The 22541-nt window shown below is 41.9% G+C and overlaps 1 protein-coding gene across 1 annotated transcript in view; it reads left to right on the top strand.

Annotated features, from left to right (window-relative positions):
* Nucleotides 1–22541, top strand: part of CTNNA3 (catenin alpha 3) — a 909177-nt gene that overhangs the window by 64918 nt on the left and 821718 nt on the right. The window contains exon 5 of the mRNA XM_077821324.1: nt 1307–1426. Coding sequence (XP_077677450.1) covers nt 1307–1426 — 120 coding nt within the window. The remainder of the gene's footprint in view (nt 1–1306; nt 1427–22541) is intronic.

Genomic DNA, 22541 nt, shown 5'->3' with positions numbered 1-22541 from the left:
TATGATCTACAAGATGGACCAATGAGCTTCCCTGATCTTGTAGGCTATGTAACCATTTGCTCCTCAAAACCCACCCCTACTGTGACAGAAAAATCTAAATACTTCCTGTGTAGGCTTGGTCAAGTCACTTCACCTCTCTGTCCCTCAGTTCTCCCACCTGAAGCAAAGGGAATGACACTTTGTGCTTAGAAATCAATAAATGAAAAATGCTATGTGTAATTTCAGAATTTTAAATAATGAATAAAAAAAATGTATACTAGAATGTGTCCCCTCCATCTTCTACACCCTTAGCCAAAAAGTTTATCTAAAACTGTAAGCTGTTCATAGACAGACCATGTCTTTCTTTGTTTGTACAGCGGCTAGCACACAGGGTTCTGCTCCCAATTAGGGTCTGTGGTTACTGCTTTACTATACACATTAATAAATTGTACAGGAAAACTTATTTTAAAGTTGGAAGTAATACAGTGTACACCAAATTGAGCAAGGAGACTTATTTTTTGTGTGAAGTCCCCACACCCCCATGTTCTCCTCTTAGTCATACCAGGTATGTCTCTCTAGTATTTTGTAAGCTCTGGAGTCAGAGTCTGTATCTTTAGTCTCTGTGACAGGTCATACATGTCTACTGTGATATACAATCGTTAATCATCTGCATAGGAAAGAAGTGGTCAGTATACTTACACAGTAAATCAAGAACTAGGTTCAATCCCGAACTCCTGTAGTTTTCCCATAGTATGTGACCTTATGCAAGTGGCTTAAACTTCAGTCCTGCAAACTGCACCACGTGAGTGGATTCAATCAGCACCATCTTACAAGATAATAAGAGGTGTTTTTTCATCCTTACCACACTACTATGTGTTAGAGATGAGTATTCTCCAAGAGTCTTCTGGGAGAGTGCTGAGGAAGAAACTGCTTATATTTGGTGGGTTGGGGGAATTCATGATCTATGAGGAAACACGTATGTGCTCTTTTTATTTAAAAAGGAGAAAAAAATTCCAACCCTGGATCTGAACACCACCCAGTTTTTGGGGGTAGTTTAGGTGAGGATCAGAACTTTAGGACTGGGGACAATGTCTAATTGTGTCTTAAGAAATTCCAAACTATAAACTTCAAATCCAGGACTCTACATATTTCCCTATATCCAAGTGCTCAAAGCATAGACTTTTTAAGAGTGTGGCAATGTATTCTTACATATCTGAGAGTATAACAGAGCCCGTAAAGTTAGTATGTTTTTTAAAAAAACCTAACTAATGGAGCTATATAGACAGTATTTATCTGAATGATGACATTGTTTCTTGTACCATCACAGTTTCAAAGAACATATGAGTCTCTACGAAACGTGTCTAGTAAATCTGAACTACAGAAAACCTACCAGAAGCTTGGGAAAGATCTCGAAAATCTAGATTATTTGGCCTACAGACGTCAACAGGTAAGAATATGGAAACTTAGTGGTAGGGCACAGAATCTCTGGGTAGAATGGGTAGCAGATCACGTGCGCCATCATTCAGGGAGACAAATTGATATGTTCTCTGTTTTATATTAAATACGAGTGACCTTGCATTAGGTGGCTTTGGATTTCGATTTAGCAGGGGCATCAAGCATCCAAAGGGTGCAAGGTGCCACTATAACACAGTAAGTATTGCATATAGATTAATGGGTCATAAGGGTAGTTTGGTAAAGTCACTGTGACTACTCATGAAAACAAGGTTCTGACAGGGAAGCTACGGAAAACTCCAGGGTTCCACGGAACACCTCAGAGCCTTCTGCAGTTATTCCATCACAAAGTCATCTTATATACCACCTGCCATACAAAAGAAACAATTGTTTGCTAAGACAGAACAATAATTTGTTATCATATGGAAAACATGAATGCTGTATACTGGATAGTAAAGTTTGTGTTTGATAATAAAGTGATTTAAGTTCTGACCTGCACCCGTAGAAGTTAATGGTGTCAAATCTTTATGTACATGACTGCTCCACATAAACAGTTAATGTATTTTAAATTCAAAATCCCAAATTAATTTAAAAAAGTAATTTTCAAGATTAGATCCCGTATGACGTAAATTGGACTACTCACATGCTTTATATCAATCATGCGCAAGTGATTGCAGGATCAAGGTCAAAGACAATTGTTAAAATGTTTATAGAGCTATTTTCACCCTTTGCATGACTGATTTAGAAACTTTAGTTTTCATATTAGCTTCTGTAGTTTTGTTCATATTTTTGCAGCCTTTTAAAATCTTTATTTTTCTGATCTTTGTATATTTGGTAATATATTGAGGGAGCGGGATCATGGTTTTATTTTAGTTCTGATCTTTTAATGTTACCATTAGGTGTCAGTGTTGTCAAATTTACTTCCTGACTTGTCTCAGGGAAAATCAGTTACAGCAGGCGTTTAAATAAGAAAATTGATTGATTAGATTGTTTGTTTAAATTTAGGAAAAGGTTCAGAGGCTATTGTTTCTGAAAACATGAATAACTTGTTCTTGTGTTAAGCAAGGCAAGGAACAAGTTGCCTGGGTGTGTTTCACTATGATGATAGATGGTGTTTTCCTGATTTGACAAAACAGAAATTTTCACAAAATTGTATTGATTTTGATAATTTTCCATGAAAGAGACATTTCAAAACAAACTGTGTGTTGGGAAAAATTTGCCTTTGGAATTCTGAAATTTTGTTTCAAATTTAAGTTTTTTCATTTTTATATTTGACATTTTATGACATGGCAGTAGTAGTATTGTCGAACTGTTCCATTTCACAACAAACAGAACACACTTGATCTAGAAAAGATGTTCATTCAGTACCTGCCACCTTTAATGAATTTAAAAATAAAAATAAATAGAAATATTTCAGCTACTACTGACATGTCATAATGACATAAAATAGTAGTAGTGCATAAAATGCACAACTGACAAGTCATGAAATAATGTAAAAATATAAAAAGTGAGAACACAATCCACAACACAATTTGTCCAAAATAAAATTTTGATTTTTTTTTCTAATTGAGAATGAAAACAAAACTTTAAAATGTCAGAATCTCACATGAGATGGAAACCCTGAGTTTTGACCAGCTCTAGTGAGATGGGACACAGATTTTGTGCCCTTTGATATAAAGCCACTCAATAGCTAGAAGGTGCTGTTTCTAGTAATGAATAATGTCTTTTTCTGCTTCTAATGGGTTTCTTATCTGATCTCATAATTTACGTTGAGCATAATAAATGTCATCTGTAAGGGCTCAGGGAGCATATCTGAGTGAGATGGTGCTAATTCTATAGTCACTCTTCAGAGTAGAACTGCACTTTAATCGCAATTATCTCTTTACTCTGAATTCTCACTCTTTGCCTTGCAAAGTTCCATTTAATGTCACATAATAAATCCCTCATTCCCTAGCAGACTCTTTAGTTGCACATTTCATTTCTTCTTGGGTTGGCATTTGGTTTCTCTGCTTCTCTCCTATTCACAGACCCTGGTTTACTCTTGCATTTCCTGGAACCTACCCCCCACCCCCGTCTCTGGTCTCACTAGTCTGTATTTCCAAAACATTTTGAGACTATCTTGTTACGCTTGCCTCCCTGTCTGGGTCACAAACATCTCCTCAATATCCTTTCCTGCTATCTTTCATCTCTACATTAAATTGCCTTCTCCAAAACCACTTCTCTTATTAAAGATATTAGTCATAAAATGTGTTCTTCCTTTCAATCGAAGAAGACATTGCATAAAGGGTGAGGATGTACATTGCTTCCCTTTACCCAGCACATCAAAGATTTTGTCCATATTTGTACATTTGAGTTCTGTTTTTTGCTTGTGCTACTGCTGAACCTGTTTCTATCAGCCAATATAACATAATTCTTGGTAGGATTTACAGGAGAACCTGCAGGGTGAGAGCTGTCTAATCTCCTACCCACAGGATACACTTTGATTGCTTTTTGCCTGGAAAATAGAATAGTGTATTTGGGAAGAGGCTGCCATTAGAAATCAGACCAAACCCCACAAGTTCAGACCTGATCAGAATCTGAACTTCTTCACATTTAAGTGATATTTGAATCTGGTTTTCCAGTTCAGGCCCACTTCTAATAGCTAACAGTTTATATATCACTCTCAGTGCTGTAAAACAACCAGTCCTGTTGGTAAGATACTGATTCACTGCCATCTATTGGGGGAACGAACCAGAAGTTCTCTACAATATGGAAATTAATCTGCATGAGGTACAATAACACAGAAGAACTTTCATAGTCAGAGTGATGAATCTTTCTTTTAAATTTGCTATTTTTTTTGTCTGCTTCTGTCCTTATTTCTTAGGAGTGAGAAAACTAGAGAAGACCTGAAATTGCAGTACAGAAATGGAAACAATGATTTTGAAGTTTTTAGGACAGATACTAAAAAAACAACTTGTTTTAAGAGCACATTTGTAATGTCATTATGACTTTTTTTTTTTAAACTGCTGTTGACCAAACTACTAATGGTCACAAGGGTAGATAAAGATCAGGCTGGTAAGGTCACTAAGTGACATTTTCTTCAGAATCAGTCAGAATGTCTTCCACTTCAGGGTAGCCCTCTCTAAAGAGTCCTTGATTACCTCTGTCAGCAGTAGACCTGGGAATTCCTCTTTGTCTTTCAATAACTAAGACAGACAAAACTTTTGGCATGTGCTAGCTCAGCCTTCCCTCAGTGCTTTCAGAATCTCCAATTTTGCAGTCAGGGCTGAGCTTTGTCAAGGGAGCTGGTATGTGTGTAATTTTCTTCTCTGACACGATAGTGGCCAGATAATCTACCTTCTTTGATCATTTCAGTGAAGGAGGATGAGGTTGCTTTTTGCAGCAGAGACATTTGGGTTTGAGACTGCAGGAAGGCAGTTCAGGTTCATTAGCTGCCTTCCTACAGTGTAGCCTGACGAGAAGGAATGGTCTCCCAAATGCTGTGTTAAATGTGGAATAAGCGTGAATGTCTCAGGAAAATTTTTGTAAGCATTCACCCTTTCTCTTTTATGGGACCCTGTTCCTACCAATGGTGCACTGGCCAATAATAGTGCAAGATCATTTTGTCACATGCGAATACAAATGAATATTATGTATTAAATTCAGTGGTACCTAGTATTTGTCAGATTGAAATATTATTGCTGCAGTTGATGTTCTTAAAATTAGTAATGCCTTTACCATGCCTGTAGCACTGTTGGCTCAAATTCAAAGGAAGTTTTGTTTCTGATCTTACATCTTCAGTAATACTGTAACATAACAGCTGACAACAGAATTTTAAAACATGTTTTTAAAAAAATAAAATAAAATCACACCACTCTGATATAGTTGTTAAGTTACTTGTTGGATTTTTCATTGTATGCCCTCAGGCTAATATGCCAGGAAAGAGCTTTTAATTTATATGTAGTGAAAGATTTAATTTATGATGAATTATTTAAATATGCAATTTTTATTCTTCATATCATGTGCTGACTATTCATATGCAAAGAAAGGTTTAAAAAAAGTTTCAGATAAAACTTGAAGCATTAATTATTACAGGAGATAATTTATAGCACACAGTAAATTACTTTGTGGGAAATAATACTTCCAGAAAATGGAGCAACGCTGTCAAATTGTTCTTCATTTTTGTCCTGGTTCCAGAGAAGTGCATGTTGTGCAGCGCTATATATGATTTTATGTGCAAACAGGTGAATTTACTTTTTAAAATACTTAATTTTAGACTGAAGGTATGATGCAAAACTCAAACAATAGGAACAGTTTACCTTAGTCTTGAGATCCAGTATTTATTTGTTTAAAGGGAATAAACAGACATTTTTCACTCTGCTTTTTCCAGATGCATTCAGGTGAGGGGCAGATATCAAAAGATTCTTCACCTAGAACTGGGACCAAATTTTCAAAAGAACTCAGCCCCCAACTGCTTTATATATGGCTTTGGTGATAGTATTATTGTGCATTTCTGGGGTCAACACTCTAAAGAGGATATTGAAAAATTGGAGATGATTCAAAGCAGAGATACAAAAATAATTTGTCACCAGGAAAACAGGCATTACAATAAGATTTAAGGAGATCAATCTCTTCAGCTTCTTGAAAGAAGGTTAAGACTTAAACGTATCTATTAAGGGAAGTACATACCTGATATTAAGGGACTCTTTAATCTAGCAGACAAAGGCATAACAAGATCAAATGGTTAGGAGTTGGAAGTCCAAAAAGTTCAAACTGGAAATTGTAGTAAGTAGTACCTTAAATCAAGACTGGATGTCTTTCTAAAAGTTATGTACTAATACAAACACAAGTTAATTGGCTAGATGCTGGAATCACTGTATGAAATTCTGTGGCCAATGTATTCAAGAACCTGAAATGGAGTCCCGCCACTGCATAATTGTGGTGCCCTAAACACACTCTTGGGGAGCAGACCTTCTATCTGGCACCGCCTACTGTGGCCTGGAACCTGCTGACCAGCTGTCTAGTTCCTGGGGGTGCAATGTCAAGCCTTCAGACACCCCTGAACTTAAACATACCCTCTCCCCAATCTCTGACAGGTGTGAAGCTTTCAGCTCTCTCCAGCGGCATGCAGTATTTGTGAAGTATATAACACACAGACACTATGCACAAATCTAACACACTGTTGCTCTTTTAATCATAGAAAATATAAAACAGCAAACCCTATATGTGTTCACCTTCCCTTGGGAGTCCTGGGGGGGGTGGGGGTGGGACATCTGAGTCTAGGCAGACAGGCAGGGTGTCCTTTATCTCACACAGGCAGTTACATGCTGGATGCCTTCTGTCATTGAGTCGCCCAGCTTCTGTGACCTCTCTCTCGCTCTCTCTCTCATCTGATTCCCCTGTTCCTGTGTGTTGCTTTATTAAAACACCTCCTGATCACCTGGCTGTATTTGTTCTGTCCCTGGGAAATTTACACTGCTCTTACCTTCTCCCCTCCTTCCAGAGGCTAAGATGAAACTGTGTTTCCAAAGATGCAGCTGCTTTTTAGCACGCTATTGTGATCAAAGGACCATCGTTAATCTGAGGTACATTCTCTTTGTCCTGTTCTAGGACATGACACCAGCCTGCTGACCCGTGATGGATACACAGACAAGCATTGCTGATACAGCAGTTTTTCAGAGTAATATTTTACAGTAACTCCATTATATCAACCAATATTCATAAATTGTACAGACAGATTTCCAAATTGTCACACCTGGTACCTGACTCCCTTTTACTCCTTTGAAAATCCCAGTCTTTGTTTCTGTCTAATATTTCTGGCATATAGAACCTAGCTTATATAAAGAAAACATAGCCTGAGTTATAAAAATTTTGTATTTCCATGGATCTAACTTCTCATGATCCCTTCTTGGTATAGTATTAGCTCTCCATAGTTCATATATAATGTTCCATCTGCAATAAGTTTTTTAAAAAAGTCCAAGTTTGAAAGTCAATGGCAGTCAGGCACCTCACTGCCCTTTATGCCTTTGAAAATCTCCACTAAGCAAGTGATAATTTTGTATCTGAGAAATTGAGCAAAATTCTGCCCTCCCTTTGAGCCACCAGCATGACTAAAGAAGGAGGTTTTAAGAAATAAAGATCACATTTTTTCATATAGTTGTACCTAAGGAACATAAATGTTAGTACAAGCTTTCAAGAAAGGACAGAAATGAGTCATTGTTAGAAGAAATCATGGAAAAAATATTTTTTTTGCCTCAGATTTGCAAAAGAAATATGGAGAAGAAATGTGAAACGGGTTATTTGCTGGGTTGGAGAGAAGCTGTAGTGCTGAAATTGGGGTTGAGAGAGAGACACACACAGTTACACTAAACCCCTTCTCACAGCTGCTATTTGATAGAAGGAAAATGACTTGGGAGGGAGTTGCGGGGTACGACAATGAACTGAGAGAAAGGATTTTGGTGTAGTTTTGCAAAAGCTCAATTGGGGTTTGTTTCTGAACCATTGACATTTATGGGGTTTATAAATGGTTCCAGTTTAGGCCCATTTCTAAACAGCTACATTTAAAATCGCTGGAAGGTAGGGATGGATAATACATTTAAAGAAAGTATTTAGGAAAGCTAAATGAAACTAAACTTGATTAAAACAGCAGAAAGGAAATGAGATCCTCAGTTAGGCATTCAACAACAACAACGGATGAACAAGTAATATTAAAATGGCATGATTTACAAAAGTGGAAAACCTCTTCAAGTATCATAGGACAGACTGATGAATGCTACTTTTTCTGATATTGTGCTGCATATATATCTTATTTCAATTTTTAAAACATAATGTTTACCTGTATTGCAATAATGCCTAAAAAGGCCAGAAAAAAATTTGTTTTGTGAAATTAAGATTTCAAAATCTGTTTTAGTTTTGATGTGGACTGAAAAAGATGTTTTGAGATATATTTAAAAAAGCCAATAGCTTGGTGGTTAGGCAGTCACCTGCGATGTGAGATGCAAGTTTAATTCCCTGCTCTGATTTGAAGTAGGCAGTTGATGCTGGTTCTCCCAGTTTCCAAGAGAGCTATTTTGGGGTGAGCATCTCACCCTCAAAATTCCATGATGAACCTGAGGCGAAACCCTCCTAGCTCGGAAGTTTGTCAAAACCTATATATTTCTGTGGAATGCTCCAGTTTTGACAAAACAGTATTTTTCAATGGGAAAAAAGCATAAAGTCAATTTTTTTCAACTAGTGCTACACACTATGCCTGGGACTGTACAAATGTGTAGTAAAACAGTCATCCTTGCACACAGAATTTACAACCTTGGTTAATGACAAAGCAGAGCAAATGGATGAAACAAACAGGTGAGGAGAAGGGATGAGCATGTTTTTGCACAGACAAACTGTGTATACAGTATAGTTCATTTCCTGCCTAGCTGTCAACAAAAGGCAGTGTTTCTTAGGCAGAGGTAATTTTTTAAGGAAAGATTTGAAAGAGGATAAATAATATTGATTTATGGATTTTTTTTGAGGGGGAAAAAGGGCAGTTTGTTCCACACACAAGTGGCAGAAAGCACACCAGTGTTTTAATGCCTAGTGAGAGCTGGCATCATTGGCAGAACTGAGGTTGATAACAGGCTAACATGAAATAGAGATTACTAGCTACACGCTGGACTTTCCTTCCAATATCTAAAACACAATCAGCAATTACACTGAACTACTAAAATTCAATATGCCACCCACACCATCATAACTCATTCCCATCCCATAACTCCATTATATTGCAGTTAACAAATCCCCCTCATCCTGTCTCCTTCCCCTATGCTTGCAGATAAAGACTAGTGGGGATGTATGTGGCAGTGTTGAGGCCTCATGGAGAATGCTGTAATGAGGAAGCTCCGGTTCAGTTGCTTCCACTGATTGCAACTGTGGCAGCATGGAACAAGGAAAGAGGCAGTCTCTCGCTGCCCAAACCAGTCTAGGCTTTTAAGTTTATATGTAAAAACCTACATCTTGAATTCCAACGTGAATCCCAGAGGCCCCAGGGCATCCTGTGCCCAGTCAAAAAGGTGGAGCTTCACAGATGGGCTGCCACATTTTGGACATTCAGCTTTTTGAATAACACCCAAGATGTAACCCCTGGTAGAGAGCACCACCGTTTTCTAATTCTGTGCCTTTGTCTGCACAGAAAAGCATAGAAAGAACCCCATTTGAAACCAGATGTTGCAATTCCAGTACCAGTTGCAGATGGAAAATACCCTCTTCACCACATTTTGCTGTCCTTGCGTCCAACAGCAGCCCACGATATGGAAAATTGATGAAGTCAGTGAGTACCCTGTGGGGTTGAGTTGCACATGGGGTAAAGAGGTATCTTGGTAACTGAAAGTAGAGAGCAGTTGCAGCAGTAAAAGATGGACAGATGTGACTAGTAGAGAGCCAGTTCCACAATGATCAGTATTAGAATTAATTTGTTTTCTTGACATGAAACAAAGGGAGACGTGGTGCAATTTTTTCAGATGATACGAACATTGAAAGAAGGAAATATTCAGTACAAAGGAGGGAGGCAATAGAATTTAGAATGCCTTTGGTAAAGCAGGACTCTCATGTCCATTCCTGCAGCTGTGCTAAGGGAAAATTGTTGTTGACTTCAAAAGGCTATTGAGTTTTCCAGAGTAGGAACAATGAGATCAGGCTCTCTGTCAGAGGGATTAGGGGACCTAAACAAAAGTATTGTGATTTGTGAGATTCTGGAGATGTTGTAATGAGGCCAGCTAGACTTAATCATAAGTAATGAGACCCCAAGCTTAGATTGGTTTGGCAAAGTGACTACTTGATCTTCTTACTATTTTAATTTTCCAGCCATAACTGTCTGCAAAAGTATGGAACCAAGTGCATGGTAAATCTTAAGTGAACTTAGTATATAGGAATAATGGGGTGCTGGTGGTGGTGAGACATGTAAATGCTTGGAAGTGGATTATGTGATTTTAATTTACAGAAAGGTGAAATAATGAGTCTTGAATGGAAAAAAAATGCAGAATAAACTGGTACTGCCCTACAATGCTTAGCATGTCTAAAACAGTGGTTGTTAAAAGGTCTGCTTTTGGTACAGCTACAGAAAGGAAAAGTCAAGCTGAGATGCCAGACTAGTGGCATTATTGCATTATGACTAATCCCCAAATAGTGATTATTCTATTTCATGAAAACTTTTATTTATCTGAAAAATAATTAAAAAGATGCACAGAGGCCACTCAATCTGCCACCCTAGGCAAAACTTCAGTGTACTTTCCCTGTCCTAGAACAGAGGTGCTTAACTGGGAGGGGAGGGGTGGGTGGGGCGGGGTATGGTGAGCCTTCATATATTTTGGTCATTATGGTAGAAGTTGGGGGGCCCAAATGTAAGGTGGCAGCATAGCTTGCTCAGGTTTGGCCCAGCTGCCCCTCCATCATTCCAGGATGAGCAGGGGATGGGTAGGAATAGGGTGGCTGGGCCAAATTTGCATCTGCCTAGTTTGCTTATAGTTGTAACCCTTCTACCTGTCTGAGTTGGCAGCAACAAGGGCCGGGTTCAATATCTAGGGGATCCATTCCAATAACACAATGCAAACCGGCTCGAGCCCCCACCCAGTGACCTGGGACAAATATATACCACCCCCGCTGGGCGCCTCCAAGAGGCAATACTTCCCCTCTCGCAAGCACATAGTCTGAGTGTAGCAAAAGCCTTTTAATAACAGAGAGAAACAATGTGGCATTATGTTGGGGAAACACCACCAACAGGATTCATAACACAACCCATGAGCAAAAAAACCCACCCCAAGCAAATTGGGGCATGCCCTTTTCCCTTTGGTTCTTAAGTCCAGCAACCCCAAATCACCCAAAGTCCCAAAAGTCCAATGCCCCAAAAGTCTCTGTCCCTGGTCAGGGCAGCCCCAGAGTTCGAAAGTTTATCTGCGGAGCTTTACCTCCCAACCTGGGTGGAAATGGGACAGGGGTAAGAGGCACCTTACATGATCTGAAGCTGACCGCCCCATAGCTCCATAGCAGTGCTCCGCTCCGCCAGCCACCCCACGAACTCCTTCTCTCAGCTGTGCTTCGCTCTGCCAGCCGCCCCACGAACTCCTTCGCTCAGCTGCGCTCCGCTCTGCCAGCCGCCCCACAAACTCCTTCGCTCAGCTCCACGGCCCACAAGCAGCTCCTGCCATCCACAAACTTCTCCACGTTGAACTGCTTCACCAGCCGGTCCGCAAGGCACTCCAGCCATCCCGCAAACTGCTCCACAATATATCTTCAGGCTCCCCCACTACTTAACACAACACTCAGTGATTTCAGCTCTTAGGTGAATTCAGCTTGTAGTAGGGGAGCCCCAGTGCTGGTGCACTGTCAGCCCAAAATGAGCTCAGCAGCCTATAACTAGACTTCTAATGAAATCAAAATTAGCTCTGATATTCCACAGTGGAGAGAGGAGGAAGTGCAATTAGCATGTAAGGCCCTCACCAAGGGGCCCATACCACCAAGTATTAATACTTGTCCCCAGCCTCTCTCCAGTCACACAGTTTTGGAACCCATGACTCTTGCCTAGCGAGTGCTACTTAGTTGATGGTGAATCCCTCCATCATAACAAAAGGCCACGTACAGTTCCAAGCACAGTTTTCATAATCAGGGTAATAACAATTTATTCTTCCCGCCCCAATAACAGAGACACTGGGGATCCCACAGCAGCCAAAGTGACCATTTGGGCAGCTATGGTCTCATTCTAGGCGTGGTGGGTGTGCCTATGCAAATGAGATCGGCCCCTGAAGTTCTTTTCCACAACTTGCCACACCTCACCACCAGATGTCAGGGTGGAGCTCATCCTGACACTGCTTACATAGTTAAGCAGCCCCTGAAGAGTCTATCCAATGCTTTAGGCACTCTACACCATTAGGAGTAATGTAAAGTAAAAAACCATTTAATGAGCTTAACTTCTAAGCATATGAAGTATTCCACTGTTCATTAAGTGTTCATAGGAACAGGGTGCAGCAGAATTGACTCACCAGTCACTGCTCCCTTGTGGCCAGGCCTGGCATCACAGTTCTCTTGCTGGTCTAGTGGACCCTGCCAACAGTTGCTCTGGCACTGTGGCAGTTTCTCTGCCTGGTAATCCAGCCCCTCAGTTGGGTCACCATCTTTAGTTCACCCCAAACTAAAAGTCCAAAAATGTCTTTAACAGAAACAAAAATCTTTCCACCTTCTTGAGGGCTCTTCCTCAGCCAGTCTTTATCTCATCCTGCTGCCCCCATTCTGGGCTTGACAACCTTTACCGTGGGCTTATATGCCCTCTTTCTTGGGGCTGGTATGGCAACCCACTCCTACCCTTGACTCTGAGTTCCAGCCCAGAGACCTGTATTGAACAGCTAGGGTCTGCTCTTTTACCTTTGCTGTGGTTTTCCCTGGGTCACTTCCTACTGTTTTTTTCAAGTTCCCTTCTGGGTCTCCCAGTCACTTCCTGGTTAGTCAGGGTCTCTCCTAGGCCACCCTGTCTGGAGCACTTTTTGCTCTTCCCCTGTTTAAGTCAGGGTCCCTATGGGTATGTATGGGACACTGGCTTGTGGACTCGGTCTCTCTAAGCCCCAGCTTGATCATTCACATTGAATTGTGAAGCTTGCTTACAGTTGCTGGACCCAGGTTTCACAGCCATGCTAACAGTCCATACTGCACTATGCAAACCTTCTGACTCTGGTCTGCAACTTGAGCTGCAGCCATGCTGCAAAATGCCAGGGGTGAGATCAGAGTCTCTGATCCAGCTCCCTAGCAGGGTCCTCAAGCCAGGGTCATGAGTGCTTGCCGACCCAAGTCAGACTGAATTGTGTGTGGACAGAAGTGGGGCTTGGTCTCAAATCTGAGTCAGAATCCAGGCTTAATGTGCAGTCCCAGACCTCCCTGCCTGGAGAGCTTTCTTTAGTCTCTCCTGCATGGCACTCCCACTGCAACTTCTCTGAGCATCCTGCCTAACTCTCCCCTTTACTGTAGCCACCTTCAGTTCTTTACTGTGAATTTCCTTATTCATCTCAGATGTGTAGCTCATAGGGCTAGCTTGCCTTTATCGTGTTCAGCTGTAACAAAAGGAATCTACAGGCCAGTATCCTGTAACACATTAGCTTACATAAATTAGCATAAGTGTAGTTAAGTATCGTAGGCCTGTGACCTTTGGCACAGATAGATGGCCTAACGGTTACCTTTAGATTTTTCAGAACGTGGACTAGCTTGCTGAATGGCAGGAGTTGGAACTTAATGGTAAGTGGCAAATGCAGGAATATGGAAGTGATAACCATAAACTGGCTTAAACAAGAAGTGATGGGTATGATAGTGAGTTAAAATGGCATTAATATGTTAACATATAGAATAAGTACACCTCAATATTATGTGGGTGAGGAAGTTAGATTTGATCATGGAAGGCTGAGCATTAGCATGAATATTCATAATTGTGCTCAGGCCCTATAATAAGGCAAACCATTGTGAAGAGGGAGATTTTGGCTTTTCTGTTATTAGCTTTCCACCATTTTGACCCTTCAGCTCTATTGTTGGGCAGTGAGGAACCTGGACCATCAGACTCATTTGGCATGCCAGAGGCAGGGCTGGTCCTTTGTCTCTTACCACCAGGTCCTCAGGGAGGCATGTGAGTATGCAAATCTAAGAGCTTATGCAAAGAATACCACAGATATTGCCAATACTGTATTATTCCTAGCTCTTTGTGGCTTGGAGCATTTCTGGCTTTATTCCTTATTTTAATAAAGATCTCTAAGGCTTTACTTTGTTCTCAGTGTGAGTGTCCTTGCCATAGGTCCCGAGGGTCCCTGCAAGATATTGAACTTACTGGGTTTAGTTCTGTGCAGCTTGATTCTGGGACAAGAACCTTCTGATCAATTGGCAATTAATACAAATACTATTAACCTTTTAAAAGAGATCAGGCGACAGATGGGGCTTATTCTGAATCAGGTTGGCTTAGCCCCAGGCTCTCCAGCTCCTGGGGAAAACCACCCTGTTACACCTGGCTTTAGACTGAAAGCTCACTTGAGTAGGAACTGCATCTTTCTAGGCCTTCTGTGAAATGCCTAGCCCACTTCCGGGTTCTATTAATTATATAAAAGTTTAACAAGACACTCTTGAGACAAAACAATGCGTTCAAAAACTTCATGTATGGCTTACTTCTAGTAATACCAAAATGTTATTAAAAATGAGAGTTTTAAATATATTACCCAAATTGAATGAAATTGAAAAGTAAACTAGATGGTTAGTTTCACTTTTATTAACAGCCACATTTGCTTTTTGTTGTTTGGGCTCACAGCATCGCATATGGCTGTTTAAACTCATCCTATTTCCATTGAATTTATTGTAAAAATTTCCATTTATATTGGCTTTTTAACCCATTGCCACTTTTGTTCTTAAACCTAAATTCTGGTCTTAAACTGAGTTGATAGTAGTTGTTTAAAGAAAGAAGATTTATAAAGAAAAGACATTTCATTCAAGCAGGCGAAATGTCGATTGGAATAGAAAAGATAGCCTTGCAGTTACTTGTTTTCTTCATGAGAAGAGGGAACATTCTGAGCTAAGAAAGAGCCAGGTGCTAAAGGCATTGTACTCAGAAAAAGAGTAGCTAATGCAGAGAATGTTACCAAAGAGAACAATGGGAGCAGCTGGTATAACTAGCTTAAAAAAAGAGTTGGATGTTGTACTCTGCATTATTTCCATCTATTGTGTAGATCTATACAGGAGTGGATTGAGATGCTCTTCTTGGCTTATTTTCCTAATAGGGTCTTGGTTTCCCATCTCTACCAAATGGGTACACAGGCACTGTTGCAAAATGATGGGTGCTCAGCTTTTTGTAGCCAGAGGTAGAAGGCGCTCTTCTAACTTGAAACAACTCCTTTGGCTTCAGCTTCTTATCTCTCTCACTTTGATTGGAAACAGTTAAGTGAAGCTGAAAATGTCTGTTTCCAAGCAGAGATTAACACCTGCCCATGGTAGGGAACAAAGTTTAATAAAACAAATAAGAAACCAACTTCATAATAAAAGCTGACAGCAACCACTCCATTCATTTCTGCCCCTCACACTCACAAAAGTATATTTTTATAGGAAGAGTTCATAGGTCAGTGGCAATTTGCGTGCACTTACCCCACTACTCTTGAAGAAGCAGCTCCTCTATTCATTCATCTATGGAAGAAGTGTAGTTCAAGGTGATATATAATCAGGCCTGCCGTTGCCCTGCCTGATGGCAGTGGAAAGTGGCCACTTGTAGTAAAACAAAGATACAGAGAATGGAGGTTGTTCATAACTCTGAAATGTTAATCAATCTGAACAAAAAGTTATGATTGTTCTTTCAAAAAATTTACAACTGAACATTGACTTCATACAGTTTTGGAACTTAACTATGCAGAAGAAAAATGCTGCTTTTAACCATCTTAATTTAAATGAAACAAACATAGAAATGGTTTCCTTACCTTGTGAAATCTTTTTAAAACTTTCCCTTTATATTTTTAGTAGTTTGTTTAACACAGTACTATATTTGCACTTTTTTTTGTTTCTGCAGCTGTCTGATTGCATACTTGCGGTTCCAAATTAGATGTATGGTTAACCAGTCAGTTTGTAACTCTGGTGTTTATAACTCTGAGATTCTATTGTACATATTTTTGTTTGGCAGCCTTTCCACCAAAGAAACCCATGTTCCTGAAGGAAAAAATGTACTATAATAGCTAAGTCTCCCAAGGCCACCTAGACCCTTAACTTTAAGTTCTTGGCCTTTTGCAGTTGAGAAACAAATTCTGTACTGAACTAAAATGGGAAAAATTGCTGCGCAAACAAATTAAAAGTGAACAAGAAATTAGTAACTGTGTAGCTCAGTTATGAATGTTTTTCTAGTTACCTTCAGTGCCATCTTCTAGATCCTCTAGTATTTGCTGATATAGAAACTGGACTTTGGCCACCTCATTCTCAAATGGCCTATCAGCTCTTCACCTAGGATACCTTGCACTGTTCCATAAAGTTTGGTGAGGGCTGTGTTGCACAGGACTTATTCCAGTATCGTGCACAGCTTTTTCTCCTGTTGATGGTGCTGCACCATGTGTGATGGGTCTTATGTCCCTCAGGTCTGATCAGTTTCCTGATCAAAGCTGAAGGATGCCTGGAACTATGCTATGGGTGCAGTTGTCCAAAGGCATTATCACTACATTTTGATGCTTGACTATTTTTTATAGTATTTAGCACTTAACGCTTATGGAAGAAAAGAGAAAATAGTCTTGGGTTTAAAACCCTTATCCTTCCCCACAAACCCTCAACGATAAAAAAAAATGCAAATAGGCAAAGATATTTAAGAAAACAAAATGCTTAGACGAGAATTTTCAAACTTGAGTATCTAAAAGCTCCTAAATCCCTATGATAACAGGGTACACTCACGTCTCATGAGTGTCCCCTAGGCACTCTCTCTCACTCACTCATTCTCATATTGTCCTTGCTCTGGGATAGAGCAGAGCCCCAGGGCTCCCTCCCTGGAGACAATGTCTTTGCCCTCTTGGGCTTCTCAGCGACAGCCCTACGGTTAAGTTGTCCCTCTGGGGTGCCTCAGTGCCCAGGGCACTTCCCCTATTGGCTTGGATGACCCTCTCCACTGCCTTTTTGGGGTGTGGGGTGTGGCAGGGCCATGAGGCCTCCAACAGGAGCCTCTCAGGGATTGGTATACCCCATCACAGATGGATTTAAACACAAAAAAGTCATGATTTTCAAGGTGCTGAGCATCTGTAGCTCCCAGCCTATAGGTAGAATTCTAAATAGAAATAACCTTGTAGAATAACAGGTGCTCCTGCTCCCACTTCTGCTGCTGGATTGCAGTGTGGTGAAGGAATTTCTGTGGCTGGGAGAAAGGACTATATTCAATGAGACTTCAAACTCTGACTGCTGTTGTATTTTTATGTAGGGACCTCCAGTCCTGTCCATTTCTCTTACTGACATGGTTCCATGCCTCTGTTCCCCAGCTGACCTCTGAGTGGAGCTGACAGGTAGAGAGAATGCAGTAAGACTGTGATGCAGCTTCGGGACTTTTATTCTGCTTATGAAATCACACAAATCCGATCTAGTGGGAATTAATAAACTTTTTTTTAAACCACCCTGTACAGAATCCAGATGATTGTTCAGACCTGTTTTTTTAATTGTTAAACTATGTATTTACGCTATGGATTAGAATTATTTTGAAGAGCCTGTAGTTATCTGAGTAAATATGTATTTATTAGAGAGGGGTCATTCTGATCTCCAAGGTATGTGATAAGTTCTTTAAGGGAGATATTTAAGTATGCTTCAGGAAAAGGTGAAGAACAAGAGGTTTGAAAACTTGGAAGGTAAACCTAAAAATGTAGGCCTGTTTGATCAGATGATCCTTTCAGATTTGAAAAATATCTTCTGTTCTTACAGCCTTCTGTAAATTATGTTTTTAATTTCGTATTTTTATTGATTTTGCAAAAGCAAAACATGTTCTACTAAAAGTAATGATACACAAGGGTACATAAAAATAAAATAAGAAACACAAAGGACTAAAATTAGGAATAAAACATAATTATAATGAACAGTCCTAGACAGTATGAAAATAAGTGTCCCATAAGTTGAGGATAATGAACCAGACCATGGGTCTAGTTCATGAACAATTAAAGTAGGAATTACCATAGAATTTGGTGTGCTGAATATATTTGAGATTCCTGAGATCTAGGATTGGGTGCAAATCCCCTTTCTTCTTCAGTATGAGTAAATAAGGAGAATAGAAACCTTTCCTGATAAACCTCTGAGGTAATAACATAGGCACCAACTTCCTGAGTTCCTCTGAGTTGCTTTACCCCTGCTCCACCCCAAGGCCTGCCCCAACTCCACTTCCTTCTCCCACCCCATGCCGCCTCTTTCCACCCTTGCCCTGCCTCTTTCAGCTCCCACTCCGTCTGTACCCTGCCTCTTTCTGTCCTGTTCTGCCCCCTCCCCCACCTCTTCCTATCCCTGCTCCTCCCCCTCTTCTTCAGTGCCTCCTGCACGCCGCTGAACAGCTGATTGCATCAGCTGGGAGGTGCTGGGGAGGAGGGAGAGGAGCTGATCGGTGGGATTGCCAGTAGGAGGTGCTGGAGGGGGAGGGGGAGGAGCTGATCTGCTGATCTGGTGGGTGCTGAGCAATCACTACTTTTTTTTTCTCTGCATGCTCCAACCCCGGAGCATCCATAGAATCGGCGCCTATGGGTAGTAACTCTGTTGCTTCCAACTTGTTTAAGTTATTTATCTGCTGAGAATGGTCCCCGAAGAAGAAGTGGGAAGATGGGAAGGGTGGGAGTCAGGGATTGAAATCAAATGGCATAACTGTCCCTGGTGACCTGAGAGACCCATCGTTCTGTATAGACTGCCACCCAAACCTCCTGGAAATAAGGGAAGAATCATAGAATCATAGAATATCAGGGTTGGAAGGGACCTCAGGAGGTCATCTAGTCCAACCCCCTGCTCAAAGCAGGATCAATCTCCAACTAAATCATCCCAGCCAGGGCTTTGTCAAGCCTGACCTTGAAAATATCTAAGGAAGGAGATTCCACCACCTCCCTAGGTAACACATTCCAGTGTTTCACCACCCCCCTAGTGAAAAAGTTTTTCCTAATATCCAACCTAAACCTCCCCCACTGCAACTTGAGACCATTACTCCTTGTTCTGTCATCAGCTACCACTGAGAATAGTCTAGATCCATCCTCTTTGGAACCCCCTTTCAGGTAGTTGAAAGCAGCTATCAACCCCTCCCACCCCCCATCATTCTTCTCTTCTGCAAACTAAACAATCCCAGTTCCCTCAGCCTCTCCTCATAAGTCATATGTTCCAGTCCCCTAATCATTTTGGTTGCCCTCCGCTGGACTCTTTCCAGTTTTTCCACATCCTTCTTGTAGTGTGGGGCCCAAAACTGGACACAGTACTCCAGATGAGGCCTCACCAATGTCGAATAGAGGGGAACGATCACGTCCCTCGATCTGCTGGCAATGTCCCTACTTATACATCCCAAAATGCCATTGGCCTTCTTGGCAACAAGGGCACACTGTTGACTCATATCCAGCTTCTCGTCCACTATAACCCCTAGGTCCTTTTCTGCACAACTGCTGCCGAGCCGTTCGGTCCCTAGTCTGTAGCGGTGCGTTGGATTCTTCCGTCCTAAGTTCAGGACTCTGCACTTGTCCTTGTTGAACCTCATCAGATTTCTTTTGGCCCAGTCCTCTAATTTGTCTAGGTCTCTCTGTATCCTCTCCCTACCCTCCAGCGTATCTACCTCTCCTCCCAGTATAGTGTCATCTGCAAACTTGCTGAGGGTGCAATCCACACCATCCTCCAGATCATTAATGAAGATATTGAACAAAACCAGCCCCAGGACTGACCCTTGGGGCACTCCACTTGATACCAGCTGCCAGCTAGACATGGAGCCATTGATCACTACCCGTTGAGCCCGACAATCTAGCCAACTATCTATCCACCTTATAGTCCATTCATCCAGCCCATACGTCTTTAATTTGCTGGCAAGAATACTGTGGGAGACCGTGTCAAAAGCTTTACTAAAATAAAGGAACAACACATCCACCGCTTTCCCCTCATCCACAGAGCCAGTTATCTCGTCGTAGAAGGCATTTAGATTAGTCAGGTATGACTTGCCCTTGGTGAATCCATGCTGACTTTTCCCGATCACTTTCCTCTCCTCTAAGTGCTTCAGAATTGATTCTTTGAGGACCTGTTCCATGATTTTTCCAGGGACTGAGGTGAGGCTGACTGGCCTGTAGTTCCCAGGATCCTCCTTCTTCCCTTTTTTAAAGATGGGCACTACATTAGCCTTTTTCCAGTCTTCCGGGACTTCCCCGGATCGCCATGAGTTTTCAAAGATAATGGCCAATGGCTCTGCAATCACATCCGCCAGTTCCTGTAGCACTCTCGGATGCAGCGGATGCAGCGCATGGACTTGTGCTTGTTCAGCTTTTCTAAATAGTCCCGAACCACTTCTTTCTCCACAGAGGGCTGGTCACCTCCTCCCCATGCTGTGCTGCCCACTGCAGTAGTCTGGGAGCTGACCTTGTTCATGAAGACAGAGGCAAAAAAAGCATTGAGTACATTAGCTTTTTCCACATCCTCTGTCACAAGGTTGCCTCCCTCCTTCAGTAAGGGGCCCACACTTTCCTTGACTTTCTTCTTGTTGCTAACATACCTGAAGAAACCCTTCTTGTTACTCTTAACATCTCTTGCTAACTGCAACTCCAGGTGTGATTTGGCCTTCCTGATTTCACTCCTGCATCCCCGAGCAATATTTTTATACTCTTCCCTGGTCATTTGTCCAGTCTTCCACTTCTTGTAAGCTTCTTTTTTGTGTTCAAGATCAGGAAGGATTTCACTGTTAAGCCAAGCTGGTCGCCTGCCATATTTACTATTCTTTCTACACATCGGGATGGTTTGTCCCTGTAACCTCAATAAGGATTCTTTAAAATACAGCCAGCTCTCCTGGACTCCTTTCCCCCTCATGTTATTCTCCCAGGGGATCCTGCCCATCAGTTCCCTGAGGTTGTCAAAGTCTGCTTTTCTGAAGTCCAGGGTCCGTATTCTGCTGTTCTCCTTTCTTCCCTGTGTCAGGATCCTCGACCGTCTCATGTGTGAACTCGACCATCTCATGGTCACTGCCTCCCAGGTTCCCATCCACTTTAGCTACCCCTACTAATTCTTCCCGTGAGCAGCAGGTCAGGAAGAGCTCTGCCCCTAGTTGGTTCCTCCAGCACTTTCACCAGGAAATTGTCCCCTACCCTTTCCAAAAACTTCCTGGATTTTGCACCGCTGTATTGCTCTCCCAGCAGATATCAGGGTGATTGAAGTCTCCCATGAGAACCAGGGCCTGCGATCTAGTAACTTCCGTGAGTTGCCGGAAGAAAGCCTCATCCACCTTATCCCTCTGGTCCGGTGGTCTATAGCAGACTCCCACCACGACATCACCCTTGTTGCTCACACTTCTAAACTTAATCCAGAGACACTCAGGTTTTTCTGCAGTTTCATACTTGAGCTCTGACCAGTCATACTGCTCCCTTAAATACAGTGCAACTCCCCCACCTTTTCTGCCCTGCCTGTCCTTCCTGAACAGTTTATATCCATCCATGACAGTACTCCAGTCATGTGAGTTATCCCACCAAGTCTCTGTTATTCCAATCACATCATAATTCCTTGACTGTGCCAGAACTTCCAGTTCTCCCTGCTTGTTTCCAGGCTTCTTGCATTTGTGTATAGGCACTTGAGATAACTCGCTGATAGTCCCTCTTTCTCAGTATGAGGCAGGAGTCCTGCCCTCTCTCATGCTCCTGCTCGTGCTTCCTCCCGGTATCCTACTTCCCCACTTACCTCAGGGCTTTGGTCTCCTTCCCCCAGTGAACCTAGTTTAAATCCCTCCTCACTAGGTTAGCCAGCCTGCTTGCGAAGATGCTCTTCCCTCTCTTCGTTAGGTGGCGCCTGTCTCTGCCTAGCACTCCTCCTTCTTGGAACACCATCCCATGGTCAAAGAATCCAAAGCCTTCTCTCCGACACCACCTGCATAGCCATTTGTTGACTTCCATGATTCAACGGTCTCTACCCAGGCCTTTTCCTTCTATGGGGAGGATGGACAAGAAGACCACTTCCGCCTCAAACTCCTTTATCCTTCTTCCCAGAGCCACGTAGTCCTCAGTGATCCACTCAAGGTCATTCTTGGCAGTATCATTGGTGCCCACATAGAGAAGCAGGAAGGGGTAGCGATCCGAGGGCTTGATGAGTCTCAGCAGTCTCTCCGTCACTTCGTGAATCCTAGCTCCTGGCAAGCAGCAGACTTCTTGGTTTTCCCGGTCGGGGCGGCAGATAGATGACTCAGTCCCCCTGAGGAGGGAGTCCCCGACCACCACCACCCACCTCCTTCTCGTGGGAGCGGTGGTCATGGAACCCTCAACCCTAGGACAGACCCTCTCATGCCTTCCAATCAGTGGAGTCTCCTTCTGTGCCCTTCCCTCAGATGTATCATCTAGTCCACTCTCCACATTAGTACCTGTGGAGAGAACATGAAAACGGTTGCTTACCTTTATCTGCGTTGCTGGTACATGGACGCTCCCCTTTCTTCTTCTGGAGGTCAC

This window comes from Eretmochelys imbricata, chromosome 7, assembly GCF_965152235.1.
Source record: "Eretmochelys imbricata isolate rEreImb1 chromosome 7, rEreImb1.hap1, whole genome shotgun sequence".
In the NCBI taxonomy this organism is placed as follows: Eukaryota; Metazoa; Chordata; order Testudines; family Cheloniidae; genus Eretmochelys; species Eretmochelys imbricata.
The sequence above is the reverse complement of the archived record's forward strand: the minus strand, read 5'-3'. Positions and strand labels throughout refer to the sequence as shown.